The 19,541-nt window shown below is 34.7% G+C and overlaps 1 protein-coding gene across 11 annotated transcripts in view; it reads right to left on the bottom strand.

Annotated features, from left to right (window-relative positions):
* Nucleotides 1-19,541, bottom strand: part of MYCBP2 (MYC binding protein 2) — a 205,561-nt gene that overhangs the window by 58,265 nt on the left and 127,755 nt on the right. For 9 of the 11 annotated variants that reach the window (XM_052785932.1, XM_052785933.1, XM_052785936.1 and 6 more), the window contains 8 exons: nucleotides 19,107-19,162; nucleotides 18,551-18,666; nucleotides 16,363-16,460; nucleotides 12,038-12,154; nucleotides 11,128-11,268; nucleotides 4,851-4,925; nucleotides 2,479-2,703; nucleotides 1,424-1,556 (listed from right to left, as the gene is read on the bottom strand). In XM_052785932.1, coding sequence (XP_052641892.1) covers nucleotides 1,424-1,556; nucleotides 2,479-2,703; nucleotides 4,851-4,925; nucleotides 11,128-11,268; nucleotides 12,038-12,154; nucleotides 16,363-16,460; nucleotides 18,551-18,666; nucleotides 19,107-19,162 — 961 coding nt within the window. The remainder of the gene's footprint in view (nucleotides 1-1,423; nucleotides 1,557-2,478; nucleotides 2,704-4,850; nucleotides 4,926-11,127; nucleotides 11,269-12,037; nucleotides 12,155-16,362; nucleotides 16,461-18,550; nucleotides 18,667-19,106; nucleotides 19,163-19,541) is intronic. The other 2 variants (XM_052785938.1, XM_052785942.1) reach the window with 1 other exon arrangement.

Here is a 19,541-nt window from a genome sequence, read left to right as displayed (position 1 = left end):
AGTTTTATTATCAATGGAAGAACCTTAAATGTTTCTCTCTGATAATACCTGTAAGAAAATAATCCTAATGAAGATCCATAGTAATTTTTACTAGAGATTGGAAAGGCAAGAGGGACACACTGGACAGCTGGGGTGCTGTGTCCAGTTTCAGGCTCCCCATCAGAAGACAGACTGAAATGAGTTCAGTGGAGGCCACCCAGACAGTCAGGGCAGTAGAGCACACAACATCTAAGGAGAGAGGCTGAGAGATCTGGGTTTGTTCAGTCTTAAAAAGAAAAAACTAAGGTGAGATCTTATTGCTCCCTTCAACTACCTAATTGAAGGATTCAGGGAAGATGAAGCCAGACTCATGTCGAGTTCAGAGTGATAGGACAAGAGACAATAAACAAAAGTTGCAGCATGGGAAACTGTGATTAGGTATTAGGAAAATTTTTCACCATCAAGGTGAGCCAAATACTGGTACAGGTTGTCCAGAGAGGCTGGAGATAGCTAGAAGTTGACTAAACAAAGACCTGAGCAACCTGATCTAGCTGAATCTGCACTGACAGGGGGGTTGGATAGATGATCTCCAGAAGTATAAATACTGACAGATCACTCCCTGTCTCATCTTTTAAGAGAACATAAGTAGCCCATAATCTTGCACAGGAGAACACATCCAGATGGGCTGGGACTATCTGTTAAGGAAATAATGGTTTCAGAATACCTCAAGGTATTCATATGAAGCATTCAGGGTGAAAAAAAGATATTTTAGATCAGTAATGATAGCCTGTTTGGAGAGAGATCAACTAGAAAGATGATTCGGGGGTGCGGGAGCAATAAAAATCTTTGTGTACTAACATTTTGTTTATGTTTTCTTTTATTATTTCTAGGTCTTACCCAGTCTGAACATGAATTATCAGGACAGAAATTCTGCATTTTAAGAGAATGCAATCATACTTTGCTAACTAGAATTAACTAATTTGATGTTAATTTTAAATACAGTGTTAAAAAAATGTGAACAGGTTTTAAACAGGATGCTGCATGACAGACATAATAAACTTAACAAAATCAAAAGGTACATAAATAATTTATTCTGCTCTGCTTTTCACAGAGACACAAAGTAGACCAAAGAAAGCTAATAAAGATGCACAATTACTTATTTAAAAACAATCCCCCCAGCTAGAAGAAGGATGGTTAAAATTATGAACCATAACTGGTACAGAAGAAAGCATGGGGAAATATTTTTAAATGTACTTTTAAAAAACATTTAAAGAATGTTTATAAACAACTTTGAAGTCCAACTGTGTAAAATAACTCAAACGAAAAAGTGTAAATTAATGTTATACCTGTTTAAAACTCAGTTCCTTCTTTATTTATTTGTCCTGTTTAGATTGCTTATTTTTACCTAAGTTAATTTAAAAAACAAAACAAAACAAAAACTTGCCATCTTCATGTCGGAGGTACTGGTTTCCACCTCTGTCTCTAGCTAATGACCATGCCTCGCCTTCATCACTTTCACAGAACTCTACCATGCTGTTCTTATCCATTTGTACCCATGTACCTTCTGAATTAGTCACCTGATGCACACATATAAAAAAGCACAATTTATTGACTTTTCAGATAATTCAGTAGCATGATTCAGCAACTTATTATAGTATCTGAAAAACACACTCACTCCAATCTTTATATTACAATGCAAATGTAAAAAAAAAGTTTCTTAAATTAAGGCCACAGGCTGAGGCAGACTGAAGTACCAAAACTATTTATGGCACATTTACAGTTATGAGTATTTCCAAAAATCCTGTTATGTTCCAACCTGTTTATGTTCAGAAGAAGCAAAACACCAATACCACAACTTTAGAACATCCAAACAAGCCTTAATAAAAACTTGAAGGAAATATTCACCAAAATATGCCTTTTTATTGGTGGCTGCAACAGTAGAATTATAATACCAAGTTATATATGAAAAGTTTGTATGAGTACTAATTTTGTTCCTAACATTATATTTAGGAAATAGCATGACACACTTCATCCTTAAGCCCTTCTTAACCATAAAACACCACAGCTGGACAACTGGGAATAGTAACAACAGCTCAGCAACTGAACACACAAATACAATCAATACAGAGAAACAGAATAATTTGTTAATTGGTTAAGTCCTAGAAAAACATTTTTTCAATGAAACAAAATTCTTCCAATGAATATGACAAAAAAGTAGAACAAGAAGCATAATTTTGTAAGGAATACTGTAAAAGAAATATATAAGCAAGGACATGTAACTGCAGTACAATTTTAACATTATTCCAATCAATGCACACATCTAAGAAGCAAAAGACATAATTGCGTTAGTATTTATATTATAAACCAAGTTCAAAGGTTAGTATTTATCATGAGGGTTGGAAAAGCAAACCTGTACAGGGGCAGATTCTTTTGTTGCGTTTACTACTGTTATATACTGGTATCTATGAAGACATGAACTGAAGCTACAAGGATCCATACCTCGCCCACTGCCTTGACTTTGTTTCCCAGAACTAACATTCCAATTGGGATACCTCTAAGGTTAGGGCAGCTTCTGATGTTGTGACCTGACGGACCAGTCTTCACTACCTTGTACACTCCAGGTCCACCTCGAAGGAATGGCATATCTTGTTCTTGCATCACTGCTTCCTGTGGGCAGTGTGAATTTAGGTCTTTGAAAAAATCATCAGTATTAGACCTAGATTCCTGGGAAATTAAAAAAAAAGGCAAAACAGAACAGAATAAAACCTATTAATAATACCTTTGAACTCTTTAGATAAGAAATAATTATTTCAAGACTACAATAGCTAAATTTCAAAGCAAAGAGATATTAGTTACATTGCTAATTTTAGTGTGCAATGATAAACAACTAACTACTAGTGAATTGCATATTAATTGAAAAGTCACCATATTACTCTTGAAACAAAAGTGGTATAAATGTAACCATTTATATAAAGGAATATCTCATATCTACCATTTGAGACAAATTATTTACTCTAACCGCTTTCACTAAACCTTGTTTCATACTGACATTTATCAGGATACACACTCACTCCTCCTGCTGTATTTGCAAAATTTTGTGAAAAAGTCTGGGGCTCTGTAAAAGGAATTTGAATATTATCCTTTTCTCAATGATATGCTTCTTTTTTGATTTCACATTTAGAATACGTTGTTAATTTACAGGTAAAATTATGACAAAGAGAACAGCAACACCATAGATTTTTAAATGCACATGTAAATATTAGTGCATGTTTATTATTTTCACTATGACAATAAAAGTGGCCTGCGAATTTATTTCACCTGGTACCAATTACAGATGAAATTTATACCTAAATCTGAAATGGAAAAAAAAATTTGAGTTTCCTACCAAGAAAAATTGGTAGTTACTAAAAGAAGAGACATATTAGCATTGATTTTTCAGCCAGCCATAGCTTAATAAAAAGGCTGTTGTACAGAAAAATATAAGGGATGGAAGTAACGTAACGCACATTTATATCAGAAGAAAGCAAGTGAAAAGCAGGAGCGAGCTCTATTATGCTTATAATGCAAGTCATAGGTGCTTTTAAAAGAACATCTGAAAGTTAAGAACTAAGTAACGCTCTACAGGATGAAGCCAGTGGTTCACCTAGTCCAGTATATTGTGTTCAGCAATGGCAACAGGAGACACTCTTCAGCATACAAGATTTTATTAGTGGTCTGTCCCTTTTATACCAACAGCATTTAAAATCTTTTTATTGTGGATGTTAGAGGGTATACCCTATTTTCCTTAGTGTTTATTTATGAATCTGATTTCTGTAAATTTCCTCTGAATGTGCTGATACTTTCTGCCTTCACAATCTCTTGTAACAACACCTTCCAGGAGTTCACTTCCTGCTATGTAAAATAATACTTTCTTTTATCAGTTTTAAACCAAACTTTTGCTTATATTATTTCCTTTTTAATTAATGCAATTTCTTCTGATCTCTTTAATTATCATATTTTCATTTTTGGTATGGAAGTCCATGCGCTATCTCCAGACTCATACAGCAGTCTTTCCAAGAAGCCTTTATACAAAAACGAATCTGTTCTGTGAATACATAACTTTCAAAGCAAGTTAATGCAAGCTGAGGCAAACTGGTTCAAGGAAAAAAAAAAAAAATCTGTATGTTTTAAACACTGTTTAAACATTGTCTAGATCTTGATATAATAATAAAGTAGTTTGTTATTTTGGGGGAAAAAATTCAGTGGAAAAACAAGTTTTTAAATCTCTAAACCAATATGTACAATGCTGAGTGTCATCTTCATTACAAAGTTCATATGAAAAAAAAAATCAATCTCAAAATCACTACAGGGCTGCAAAGAGATTTAGAAGAGCACTTCTGTAGATAATTTAAACGGCTTAACTGTACATATAACTTGTTCCTATAATTGTGTAATTTTAAAAAAGATTAAGAATGGGCTGAGTATTTATTAAATATTTGTGGCTTTACTCATACAAATATCATCTTATTAGATGCTGCAACTTAATGTGTACCCTCCAACAACAGAGAAAAATTTACTAGCACATTCTACATCAAAAAGAGAATGAAAGCCTTTATTATGTTACTAGGCCATCTCTCTGAATTTCTGATTTGGTTTGTTAAAAAAGGAGAGTGCTACTTATGAATTAATGAAAGTTCAGTAATCTGCCCTGGTATTTTTTTCTCATCCTAAAGGAAGAGACAGAGATACAGCATTCTATGCAAATCTGCTATTTCCTATAAAAATAATTCAAAGTAAAACAGACTTCAAAGAATATTTAGTGTAAAGTTGAGTCATAAGGTACAATCTGAAAACATGAGATACAATGTGACTATTCCTGTCATTTAACTCACCTTAGGGGGTAAAGCTTTGGAAGTCCATGAAAAAAAGTCCAAATCCCTTACTCCTTGGCTAGCATTAAAGACATTCTGAGCAACAAAGTTTAAAAAAAAGACATATATCAACAAAGAAATGGGAACAAAGAAACATTGGAGGAAGAAGCTTGAGGTACTATAATGCAAACTTTCTCCACAAGTAAATTTACTGGTAGAATGTTTTGCAAAAGGGGAAACTTTTATTTTCCTCATCAAGTCACCTGAGTCCATTGCTCACCATGGCAAATCATCCATTAAACAAAACCAGTATGTCAAAAGCTCGAAATGGATGTAGTGTGTCATGCCATTTACTGAAATTAAGAGCCAGACATTTCTTATAAAGCTTTGTGCACAGAAAAATCCCACGCTTCTGTTACAATTAAACAGTAGTTGGTCCCACCACAAACCATGGTTTTATAGCAAGACAGTCTGCTATTCTGAAAGATAATTTCAAGTATTGCAAGACAACTGCACATGGACTTTTAGTCACCAAGTCAGAACTGAAAAGATGCAGGAGGGCTAAGCTCACTATCATTCAAAGCAATTCACTTGCACAGAACGATTTCACCAGTTTGCACATCAAAATCGCACTCTTTCCCAGAGCCAAAAATTTCACAGTGTGTTGTAAGGAGAACGATTGCTAAGATTTCATTAATTTTATAAAATATACAATGCATTTACTAGCTTGTTTTGAATTATCATAAACCAAACAGAGCTGCCAGAGACACATCACTAATTTTATAACCAATTGCCTGTAGTATAGAAATGAGGACTGCTGTCCTGTGTATTTTTTCCTCCCACAGAACAGCTAGGACAGCATTTTTTAATCATTGGAAGACATGAAAAAGCAGCCATCTTTTGTCCATAAACTGGTTTCCACTCATTTCAAAGAAATTTTCACCGTTCCTGTCAAATGAAAGAATTAATAGTACATATATAGTATTTATGACAGAATCCCTTTGGCAAAGCAACCATTTTATCTATATGAACAGAGGTATCAAAATCTTATTCCCTATCCCCATCCTGACAGGGGAACCAAGTGAAATCCCCAGACAGCAGTCACATTAAAATGTAACAGTAGTTAAAGAAAAGGCACTGAATCCCCCTAAGCAGAAACAAGTACAAAACTCTCTTGGCATGCCTCCTCCTCTGTATTCCTTGAAAAAATATTAACATGGCAAAAGTAAATAAACCCACGCTTCTACCTCATGATAGAAGCAAATCATCTAGCTGTATACTGTTTGCAAAACTTCTGCTTACATCAAGTTTCAGCAATACAAATGATTTGCAATTTTGACAAAACCAGGGAAATTATCAAACACCAGTATTTCCTTAGAATTTAGTAGCTCTACCCAAAATTGGAAGAGGTACCAATGCACTAGTGAGATATGTTTTGGGGCATTGGGGAAGGTGGGGAGGGTGTTAGGAAGACTGGCAGAGTAAAGGCTTATCAATTTGACATAAAACTACGACAACTATAAAAAGCCTACATTTGCCTAATGAAAGTGTACTTCATAGGCATCCAACACAGTTTAACTGACTAATCATATTACTTTGCAGCATATCTCATATTTTATGATGGAATTCTACTGTACACAGAAACATGGACTACCCATACCTAAAATATTTAAGTATCACTTCGAAGATCTATTTTTGTATGTTACAAAGCTGTATGTGTAAAACATACAAAAGAAACCAACAGCAGTGAAGTGCGACCATGCTGGCTTAGCAACACTGAGAAGATCAAACTAGAAGCTCTCCTTTGCTCTGGGAGCTTTAGAGCTTCCTGGCTATTAGCACACTGTACACCAGTTTAGATGAATAGATCAGGCACGTATTTGAGAATTAAGTTTTCATTCTGAAGAAACTACTACATACAAGCTTTATATTTAGTCCTTATGCTACCATCTGTAGAGTTAGTTCATTTTTTCCTTTCAAGCTTCCTCTTCCAAAAACTAAAAATAATTTCAGGAATTCATACTTTTTTCCACTAAAGTTTAAGTTTCAGAAATAAAAAAATTAAATATAAATTACTTCATTTTGCCACACAAAATTAGCAGACCATTAAGAAGCATTTAAAATCTCAATTGATATTATTTTTCAAAGCAAAGGCTTATCTTGAACAACCATCTTGACATGTTACCCAACATAGTCTTACTCTCCAATTGCCTTCCATCCTGCCTAAAATGACAGTAGAAAGTTCTTGTGAATGTCCTTCAACGTTTCCACAGAACATTCAGCTTTCTGAGGTTCTGTGATCAAACACTGCAGTCTACATACTAATTTTGGTTCTTTCTTCCACTGCAATAATGGTTTGAAAAACCCGCAGTTTCTCAATCCTGCTTGCCTATGGTGGCTGGGGAATGTAATAATAATATAACTGGGCAGCATCATACAATATTCCTTACAATAAAGTTTTACATTTAAATTGCAGTAACAAAAACATACTTAGAATATGATTTTTAAAAAGTCATGTTCCAGAGCTTGACCAAGATAAAATTCTATTTCTTCCTCACGTGTACTGTTTTACGTCATATGTGCCTTTCTACTAAGTACTGCGTGTAAGCATGAATACATAACTGTCTATGTAAGGAACTTAAGTGTTTTTTCAAAAACAGTTACCTGAATGTCAGAAGACAGAAGGAAAAATAACTACCAGGCATGGAAGCAGCTTATCCAACAACGCAATCTATTCAGACTTATACTCTTATCCGAAGTCACCATCTATTAAACTCATAGTCTCATAATCGTATTACCTACAATGGACTAGATGCACAATTTTAGATCAATGGCTACATAGCAGTTCCTCATGAAAGAAGAGCAACAAAAGGAACAGATTTGACTACGCAGATTTTCTAAGAAGGTAAATGACCACAGCTCAAATAAATAAGAGTCTGGTGACTACAACAGATCTCTGCTTTCCTATGATCACTTATCTCTAAATATGATAGGTTTGATCAAAATATAGAGAAACAGTATATTAAGGAGATCTAGGATACTCAATGTTTGTTTTATCATAAAATATCTAGTTTATCTCAATAAATAAACATAAAATGTAGATACAATATATACATCAAGAGGACAAGAGGCTAAAATTAACATTGCTGAAAAACTACTGTTTTTTCTTTGTTCACTGTTCAATTAATACAGTGACAAAACAGAATAATTAAAGCATTCTATTAAAAATATACTTTTTACATATTTTACAAAATGTACTGAGAGATTTTATTTACTTAAGGGATGATTACAAAAAGCCTGTATATTTAAATGTGACAAAGTAATGTAATTGGAATTGACAAATCCGCACACTCATGAGCTGAATAAAAATGGCATTTAATAAAAGTAATATTATTAATTTCAACAGGGAATACCATGACTAATTCAGCCACTTGATTTTCCATTTGTAATTTTAGTCACATGAGAGACTGTTCCAGTCTGTTTCCTTCTTCTAAAACTAATACTGGTAGAACAGCTTCGGATTCAAAAAATCTTGTATATTAACGGATTTTGTTTTTAACTACATTCTGCTCATCATGTCATTCAGTCACCCAAATCAATAACAGGATGAGCAGATATAGATTATTTCACAATTTAACCTACAGAACCTTTAACCTAATTGAACATCTTTTGCCACATGAGTCATTCACCTCTAGAGTACTGCACTGATCAAATTTGACAACTTATAAATACAGTTCTTTTCTTTTCTTTTCTTGGACAATTCAGAGAAAAAAAGATAAATTTTTGAATATTCTCAACTTAGTAATCACCTTAAAAGACATTTTATTTTAAAACTTTCTACCAAGAAAGCAGTATCACTTTATATGATCAAGGTTTAGCAGGAAAGAGAGTTTTAAGCTAAGGTACAAGAATCAGGAGCTTACAAAAGAGTTTTCTGAATTTCATCAAGTTGTGTGGTGCATAATGCTAGAATTGCATGCAGTAAAGACTAAGGCATTCAAAAGTAAACCACTGAACCTTGACTTTTGTTTTGTGGCCTTTAAGAGAGAAAGAAAATGTTAGAGAACTTTTTTTTTTCCTTTTTCCTCTTATTATCATCACTCAAACCAACAAATCTTAATGCTTAAATATGGTCATAATGAAATTAAATAGTTTCAGGACATGCTAAGTCCTTTCAAAAATCTGAAAATATGAGACAGATGCAAAGAAACCTTCCATCTGAAACTAGCTCAAAACACATCTCTTATTATACATAGCTACATTGTTACAATAGTTGCTTTTGTAAGACTTTTGCTACATTGGCCACTGTCTGCTTACTGATCAGAAGCTAAGAAAGCATGTGACTTTTACCTTGTGTCATTAAAGACGTAATATAACTGGTTACTTAAAAGAAAATTAGGCCTATCTACCAGCTCCTAGTAGTCTAAATGGTATCAAAACTACTTCACGGCACTGTTTAAGGAAAAAAAAAAAAGCAAATATTTTATCTGAACTTTACAGAAGCAGAGAGTGAAATGTATGATAATTAAATGCTGTTTTTCACATTTCATTGTACCTGACCTACTTATTCAAATGAAATTTGAATTATCAAGATTATATTATCAAGATTGAATGTTCAGTTATTGATTCATGACAGCCATTTCCTTTTAGGCTTTTCTCAGGGAGCACAGGGTATGTTCTTCTCTAGAAATAAGTGTGTCGTAGAGCCATTTGAAATACACCAACTAATAAGTTCTTGCTAACCACATACATCACTGCTGAGCTCACAACTATTCCCTTCAGCAAGTAAAAAAGTATTAGAAATAGTTAAACTAAAAAAAACAAACAAAAAAATCTAACCTAATATAATACCCATCCAGACTCACAATATTTACTGAAGTTAACTACTTAGTCAAGGTAAATTCACTTCTGTTATGGGTAAACAGGTAAAAATCAACTGCTGCATACAAATACTGTTTCATGAAAGTATAATATAGCAATTTTCTAATAAGTATCAATTTCTAAGGCCAAAAATATGAGCAAGATTTTAAGCAAAGCTTAATTTTTTCCATGTTTTCATATATTCTACAACAAACTACATAAATATGCCTGTCATCACAGTGTTTGAGTGACTGATGGATGGCTGACTACAGAAATAATTTGCTTCGCAAATGCAACATCAAAGTAATTTCCAAAATAAGGATTTTATTGAAAGAAATGTCCAAATAGAATTATATCAACAAATAATTTATAGACAAGAAGGTGAACAGGAAGAAGATCTAGTCACATCATGTAACAGTATTTGTCAGAACACGGGCTGCAGCCACAGGGGATTTATGAATTGCCAGATCTGGCTACTAGCAAACAGCCCAGTTTCACTGGAACTGGGAATATCTCAGTTGTTCTATAATTGGAAAACATGAACAGGATGACATTACTGGCTGCAGGTGTTTAATTTGGCCAAATATTTGTTAATGGTCTTCAACTGCAGCAGCAGCTCACTCATATAAGACAAAGCAAATCTAAATAGCAGTATTTGCAATTAGATCTGGTTCTCGCATTCTGGTCTGAAGAAACCAAGGTACTGCCCACTCTGAGGAATGCACAAAACCAGATGAGCCAGAACGGCCTGCACTTTCATAAATTTTTTGAGAAATCTTGGTTTGGCTACTATACTTTTTTCTTTCTTTTTTAAAATTTTTTTAAACTGTATCTTGTTTCCAGAAAAGATGTAACCTTTGAATTGTTGTGATGCTGATCACCATTAAAGTTACCCAGATAAATTATGCTTACTCTTATTATAAATTCAGTCTTGATGCTCTGGGATTCTTTGATAGCTAATAAATCGATAACTCAAGGATTCAGGTGTAAAACTCACAAAAAATATACACAAAAACCAGCAGAGCCTAGAGAACTTTTCAAGTTTTTTAAAAAAAGCCTCAATTACATTGATTCACTGCAGGCTGCAAGCCTCTTCTGAAATCATGGCATCAGTAGACCACTTTACAGACATCTTGCATCAGAAACACCTGGTGCAGACCACAATCTAATATGATTATACTTTTGTACGCTCTTATAGTGGTCCTTGCACTTTTGTTTCTCTTCTAGGAGAAGAGGCTTCAACATAAAAAGCCTCATCCCTTTCTACACTCCACCCTCATTACACAATAGCCCTCAAAAATGCAAACACATATAAGGTAGTATTTGGTAATTAAAATATTGTTTACCTCAGGACTCATTTGCAGCCTTAATTAAAGAAAGTCTTGTAATGAGGATAGAGTGTACTTTTGGATATTTTTCAAAGGCACCTTTTACTTACGTCAACAGGTACCAGAAGGCTCTTGCCAAGATGTTGGTTAAAAGAGAGACACCAGGCTTCAGTGTAACCATTCATGTTAGGAACATACTTCTTTATTGTCTCATCATTCAGCCTCAGCCAAACACCATCATCATTGTGGATCTATGGGAAACAAGCAACAAAAACGAGCCGTGCCCTCCTGTAACTGTTCTGTAGCTAGTAAGGACTTCAGACAAACAGACAATAATAGCAAGGAAGTAGTGATCTTCACTGTGCTGACATAATGTAAGAAGACGTAAAGAGGAATATTGACAAAATCAGAATTTCAGAGCAATGGGAGGCATATCTTTTAAGAAGGCAAGGTGCGAAGATAAATTTAAATCAGATCATGCAATAATAAGAGTTGCTTTGAGAGAAAAGAGGAAAGAAAGCCAAGCCTCCATAAGCCTCATAAGTTCCCCACTTTCCATTTTTCCACTGCTGATATAACTTAGTAAATTGCAAAAATATTCCTTGTATATGAAGTTATATTGTAAGAAAAATACATGCATAGTAGTCTAACACACTAGTGATCTCTCAGAAGTGTAAGTGAAAGATGTAATGAAAATGACACCTACATCTGAATTTTTGTGTAGAGTTGAAATAGTAAGTCATGAACAGCTAAATCCTTAGAGATATTATAAGATGAACTCTAGGAATTTTTTTTCCTCATATCAGAGTCTCAAAAGTTTGTTACAGGTTTTCAAGTAAGTAAATTAAAAAGAAATGACAGCTTGAAAAACTAAATTAGTAAATATTTAGATTTTTGCAATTTATACTCTTATGTTCTTAAGTTGTATATATCAACATCTAAACATGAAAAAAAACATTATTTGCATGAATTAACTTTACATCTTAGCCCAATTTTCAACAGAAATGTCTTATTAATTACCTCGTCAATGAAAGTGATGGATCCATTGACTTTCACTATGCCTATTTGCTCACTCTGAAGGGAAGGGTGGCTACGGATACGAAGCCCTGCACTGTCCTTGGCCACAAATTTGCGAACCTAAGAGAAGCAAAGGAAGACAGTAAGGAAGAAAAAATTGGAACAGAGCTCTCAAAGAGTAAAAAGAAATAGGTTTAACAGATTCTGAAATGCTAGTGACAAGATGGCAGTCTTAGAGTTACAGTTTGTTGCTAGTTTCCCATGGCTGCTGTGTATAACTTCGCTTTTTTACTATAACCAATAAAGTCATAATGTGCAAAAAACCCCTAAAAGTAAAAGTGCATTGACTCAGTCTTGGAAAGATCTCTTGTTATACCACACTATTCAGTACAAGCTTCCAATTCTTTCAACTGCTCCCCCCTCCATTTTATTCATTCTTGCAAGTTTCAAGGGTTTTGCCTTTTCAAATTTAGTATTTCCAGTAACCGATCAACCTGGGATTACCCGCTCTCATTTGTGCTACCGTAACATTGTTTAGTCAGCTTCTTGGCCACAATTTGAATTTTTTAACTGAAGAGTTTAAGTAGCCATTTAAAAATAGAAAAAACAACAGATCTTTCTACTTCTTTATTGTATTTTTCAAACAGCTATTTCAATAGTTCCTCCCTTGTTCATAAGAGGGTTAGATCAGATGCTCCTTGTTACTAGTTTGATTTACTACAGCCCCCAAAATTGCCCAGTTGTTGTTCTCTATTATTTTTTTCTCCATTCAAACACATTATCAGGCACCTGTCCCATAGAGAACAAACATAAGCCATTTTGGTCTCTGGTTTTAAAAAGTGCATATTTTCTATGCATGCGGTATACAACCTTTTTCTTGGAAAGTTATTTTCATACTCCACACGTAAAACTGAAAAAAGTATCAACTGAAGTATGGACTCAATCTTTAACTTAACATAAAGCACAGAATGATATGGAAAGAATAAACTCAGGAAAAAGTAACAGCTAACTGCATGAAGTAATTTCTTTTTTTCCTAAAGAAATTATTTATTTTAAGAAATGGTATTTAAGGCTAATTGAAAAAAAAAACAGAAGCATGTAAAGAATTTCAACTGTAATGTACTCCAAAACGTGCAAGGTTTTGCTTACTAACAATCCTGTTACTCCAAGGATTTAGATTTCCCTCAACAGGCAAAATTAAGACTTCCAAGGTCCTTTTAAAAATATAAGGCTGAATCACTGCTGACAGCATTCTCAACATAGACAAGCCTATAAACAAAGCCTTGCAAATTAAGGGTCCCCGCATTATTACCCCAAAATGTTACTTCAGAAAATCATGCGATGGGTTGGCTAGAACTTGGATTAAAAACTTGAATTTAGAGGAAGAACAACTCACACTCAAGCTTTCGATACGCACAGGCCTGGAAAGAGCATTTTTCCCCTCTGCAGCAGCTAACTAGTTAATAGAAAACTTAATGCTGTAACTACAAACTGTTCAGGGATCAGATCCACTGACAGACAATACAACAAAAAACAGATGGAATGTTCTATTATGTTCATTTCTGACCATCACGAAAACCTTAATTGTCCGAGTCTTCTTTCTGCTATAGCACCTCTTTGCTTGGAATATTTCTCTCTGGCACAAGTTCAGCAACTCTGTCCTCTAACAGCCCCACAGTCAGTTCTTCCATGGAGCATACACAAACTGGATTCCAACTAAAAGAAGTGACTAATGCAGAAAGGCTTAGCAATTAAGATGTACATCAGTGCACAGCAGTTTAAAAGCTTTGTTGCCATGCCTTCTTATTTGCTGAATCTGAAAAGAGGTACTCCTAGCAGCACAGAAAACTGTGTTATATAGCATAAAGCAACCTTAACAAGGGGCTTAACCTTCTATGAAGGGATGCACAAAACCATTCCCTGCCCAGAGCTTTTGGGTTTGGTGGGGTTTTTTGCAACTGATGCTAGGTACTTGTTCAGTCATGACAGCAGAAACAGTCAAAACATGTTAGTGACCAATCATTCTGGTACCAGTCTTGCCCCTTCCAATTCAGCTAAACTAGGACTGCTTTCTTCTAGTTGGTTCCAACTCCCCTGAATTACATTACACAGCTTGAAAGATAATGTTTCCCTCAATAGCATGTGGAATGGAATTTCCTGCAAATTAGTTAACCTAAGTTTCACAGCCAATGAGGAGGCAGCAGTTCTTATGGGTTGTATACTCCAGGCTGAGTCCAGATCACTATGGTAATCTCCTTTACCAACTTGGATGGACAGGAAAACCACATTTTCATCTGACTTCAACAGAGTCTAACAGAGAATGAAGAAATCAGTACAAAATCATAATACATTATCCATTTTCAACTTGTGATTCAAGTAAGGTTTGACTACAAAATTGGAATGTTCCACTGCCTCAGTGAAAATATTTTGGTGTTTCTAGTTGAGAACAGATCACCGCTGAGAATGCACTGTTAGTGTCTTTTGGTTATAACTATCTGAATTTTTGGGCTGACAAAGAAGAGGCTTCTAGAGCTCAATTAAGCCCTTTTTCTCAGCCAAACATGATTTGGTATATTGGACTGTCTCTGATACATGTCTAATCTGTGTTCTTGGCTTCAGAAGCATGGAGCACAGTGAAATAATTACTTTCTGTATTATTTATAATACTGCTGTTCATACACAAAGAATTATTCTAACCTGGTTTGTTATGTGATTTATTATAACACAGAAGAAAGACGACTGATAAAATGATTTACCATGAAAAGTCTAGTATATTTTTGCAGCAGGCTCTACAGATGCTATATACAGGACAGAAGGATGGCTCCTCTTTCAAAGAGACTACAACTTGGAACAAGAAACAAGACATGCAAGCAGAACAACACAGGGAGATGATTGAACACTAAGTAACGCCTCAGAACACGAGAGGCCTAACTTTTATCAAGTACTTTTAACTGTCATGAGACTGTTACTTGACAAAATGTAGCTATTATGTATGAACCAGTCACCTCAATTTCCACTGTAGTAATTGAAAAGAAAGACAGTACTTCCATCTAGCAATTTATCTCATCTTAGAACAGATGTTTCTCACACTTTGGTGACAGCAAACACCACATACAATTATCATATTGGATGGAGATATATTAAGTTCTGTGAGCTGAATCTCACCCAGTAGAAATTGGGAGTTTCAATTAAGATAATGAAGTAACCAGGAAGTCTTCCTTCCAAGAGAAGGGAGAAAGCCTAAAAGTATTTTTTTGGGGAAGAAAAAAAAAAAAAAGCAACAAAAAACCCCCCCCAACAATGAAAAACCCCAAACGCAATGAGGGATAAAACATTGTGTAGAAACTAAAGGTAAATTTATTATTTTTATTTTGAGGTGTAGGTCCAGGGAGAAGAATCTTGTGGCAGAAGCAGACACTAGATGCATTTACAGACTGGGGAACCATACAACAAAGTTACTGTCTCTAGATTAATCTGAAAATTGGAAAAGAACTAAATCAGGATGCGCTGTGTAGTTAAGAAGTTGGCAAACACCTGATCCTTTCTGTAACCATGTATTTCTTAGCCACCTTTGCAGTTGTAATAAGGCAAGGAAGGATAACCTTGTGGTATTTCAGAATTCCACATGTTTTAATTCATGTTTATTAAATGAAAAAATGATTCAGCACCTCATTTAATAACCCTTCCTTTGCATCTAAGAGGAAGTGGAAGATGGTTCCCTCATCTGGGCATTTTCCTTATAGTTCTGCCACACCACCTTTCACTTTTCTTCTGTTATTTGTGTCTACTTTAGTCCTTCAGGGTGGAACTATGAGGTGAAATGGGGAAGTCAAAAGCTACAGAAAGGGTAATTTTAAAAAATAAAACCATGATATTCTAAGAAAGGAAGATACCACTAAAGAAACTAATTTTGGATTTTATATTGACTGAAGAAAGATCCTTATCACAAAACAAACAAAATCTTTGTAAAGCCCTTTGTACAATTAATTTCATACTACAATATCAAAGATAAAGAACTAATAATAGTGCAGAATGCAGTCTGTGACTTTCATAAGAGTTGCACAACGTTTGTGTGACAAGCCAAGACTAAGGCAGTTTTTGTAGAGCTTCTAACAATTTAATTAATGGATAGACAGAAAGAAAACAGAATGAGTATCTTTCATTTTATCCAGTATATTCATTTCATTCCATTCAGCACATTAAAGTGATTTGCGAATATCCATAAGTACTGTACCACTATAACATGATAAAATATGTATTAAACAACAGTAAAATCCCACCCAAATATAACTATCGGGGGGGTGGGGTTTTTTTTCAGTTCTTCAAACCTTGTTTGGCTGAGGCTCTGCTTTTGGTTTAATAAGTTGGGTTCCAGGAGGTATCATTCCCTTTGGAGGGTCTTTTACTTTCACTTCTAGTCCAGCATCTATAAGCAAACAAAGACTAAGTTTAAAAAAAAAAATATAAGGGGATATATCAGTCAAACAGTAACTACAGGTTATCTGTGCTACAACTCAGAGTAGGCAAAATAACCACTTGCTTATCTGTCTGGCATAAACAACACTTGCAGTTGCTTTCACGTTGTTATTTGATACCAGTTACACCTTGTGGACACAGCATTATTAAGTAATTTTGTATCCTAATAGTGTCTGTAGGGCTATGTTTCAAGGAATAGTGAACACAGGAGAGTGTGATGATTGAGGGGGGCAAGTGAAAGATCCTGGAGAGGCAATAGCTTATGCATGCTGTACTGCTGCAGATGCTAATCGCAAAATGTGAAAAAAAAGATAAAAGTCTTAAAAACCAAGTTACGCAACCAGAAAAGGCCTGTAATGTAAACAGCCAGCATCTTTAATTAACAACACCGTTATAAAACCAGAAAGTACCAGAAAATATCTCAACACAGTAACATTCTCAGATTGTGAAGAAAAATACATGTAAAGAAACAGTTCAAACTTAGGTAACAGATGGATGTAACCTAGAGTAATAATCTTAAAAGAAATAGTCTCAGCAATCACTGTTAAAGCCAAACTACAAATTAATGGTCTCAGTAGATCTTTTTGGGTTTTTTTGTTTCATTTTACAGGGTGACCCTTTGAAGAGCAACAACTTGAAAAGAAGCAGCCAGACCTAGTGGTAAAACTTGGTTTCAGTAACATTTTTTTAAACAAGCGTGGAAGTAACAGAAGGAATCTAGAAGTACCAAGAACATAAAAGGCTTGAGACAGAGGAGAAACTAAGTGCTACCAGTACTTAAGCAGTTAAAAGCTGACAGAATTATGGGTCAAGCATAGGTACATGAAAGCTTGAGAGGGGATAGTAAGATACTATGATTGAACCAGAACAGAAGTTACATCGAGGAAGAATAGCATAGATAAGTATTAGAGTATACTCACACCCGTTTAATAACCAAGGTCAACAACTGTATTCTAGCATTTCTAAAAGTTAAACCTACACAATGACTGAGGATAGTAGAATCCATGTAAAAATATAACAGCAGCTGATTCGAACTACAGTGTAAAACTTGTCTCCAGAGATGGCAGACTGGAAAAATTACAACTGAGTGCACTGGAGGCTCCTATGAAGGAAAATGTTCCTGTTTGAGGAACAAAGATAAGATTCCTAAAAGATCATTAATGGTTATCTTCTGTGGGTAACACAAAACTGAGCATCCCATTCCAATCCTATGTGAAATATGTGTGTTTGTATTTCTGAGTACCACTTTATGTATTTACAAAAGGTGCTGTACAGTATTGGGAAAGAGGAACTGCTGGTGCTGGCGAACTCATTAAACCCTCCTATCAGATCTGGGCTTAACTAAATGCCTTCAATCTCTCTACTACCATCTTCACCATACCACCACTAAGAATAACAAGAGAGTATTCAAGATACAGACTTTTTTGGGGAGGGGGAATCTTTCCACCGCATGCTATGGTATCTCATAGTATCCTCCCAAGGACCAGCAAGACAGCTAAAAGATTTTCAGCATGGAAGAAACCCAAAGGATTTAAAAATTAGTACAAATAATTGAGACTTAGGGTAGAGTATCAGTTAAGACCACACTTTCTCAATTCTTCACAGAAGAAATTACATTATTTACTCCTGCACGGTCAGGAACAATTTCCACTTTCCTTAGGTTCCTCAGTGTTTTTTGTTTGTTTGTTTGTTTTTCCACCTTTAACTATACATCTCTGTCACTCTCAGCTGAAACAAGACATTTTTCTTGCAACAGTGAGAGTAGGTAATAAGATACTCTATTAATCTGGTAGTCTAACCACATTATAAATACGTGATTTGCCATGTATGTCCCTATTTCCATAACAGAATAGCTGTGCCCTTTTTTTTCTTTTGAGAAAGAAGAGAGAATTAGATAGAAGGCTTCTGAACCAAAACTTGGGTGCTAAGTTTTGCTATGAACTGTAACAATAAATCTTAGGAGCATCAAGGCATACATTTATCAGTATACAAAGTGGATTTAATATAAATTTATGCTTAAGTATAGTGAAAATTAAGTACCTATTTCAATGCCATCTATAGTAACATGAATGGTATAGAGACCAACAGCTCCAGGAGTCCAGTTCGCACAGTATGTACCATCATTATTGACTCTGATCAACATGTTTTCACTGGGTCTAGGCATAAAAAAACCCAACAATTGAAATCATTAAACAATTATTGTCTTCCTGGAAATCATCTGTAATACTTAGTTTGAAAACTATTTTTTCTGTCAGATCACCTAAATACCATTTTCCCCCATCCAGTGTACGAACCCCTTATTATTTATTATGAAGTTATAACCCTCTGCCACATTTATTTATAGCAAATGATCAAAGAACACCTTCAGAGACTAGATAACATGAATAAGGAATCAACATTAGAACAATTAAGAATGAAGGATCTTAAACTAAATCTCTAAATTTAAGAAAAAAATATAATAATACACAATTTTTACAGTGTTTCTACCCTCAGACAAGATTACCTGGCAGTGAAGGCTTGTGAGTCTGGGTGTAAGCAGAAGTGACAGGACATGCTAATTTAAGTCCCTAATAAAAAGTAGTTTTTTAATGTTTACCTCTTTGGTGTTGGTGAAGCAAAGCGTAGTTCTTCAAAAGAATAATTTTCATATGCCTACAAACAAATTAAATTCAACAAACATAAAATCAACAGTTACCAGTTATACTACGGTCAGGAATAAAAGAAAACAGAGTATTTTCTCAAAGAACACACTAATCTAACTTTACACTTACCAGAAGCATTGATCAGGGAACCAGAAACAAATTTCAAAACACAGACATATATATATACACACATGAAAAAAGTATCTTCACTTACTCTTTAAATTGCTATTATTTAGATAATAAAGATAGCTATTGCTAACAAAAACCTTCATTCACAGTCAAGTCTTTGAATCTCTTCTAATCTCACTTGTATAGAAAGCCTTTGAATGCAGGTAGTGTCTTGAAGACCACGTGAAGATAAGAAAGCAGATGTTGCAGGTCAAAAAATG

The sequence above is a fragment of the Harpia harpyja genome, chromosome 4, assembly GCF_026419915.1.
Source record: "Harpia harpyja isolate bHarHar1 chromosome 4, bHarHar1 primary haplotype, whole genome shotgun sequence".
NCBI classification, from domain to species: Eukaryota; Metazoa; Chordata; class Aves; order Accipitriformes; family Accipitridae; genus Harpia; species Harpia harpyja.
The sequence above is the reverse complement of the archived record's forward strand: the minus strand, read 5'-3'. Positions and strand labels throughout refer to the sequence as shown.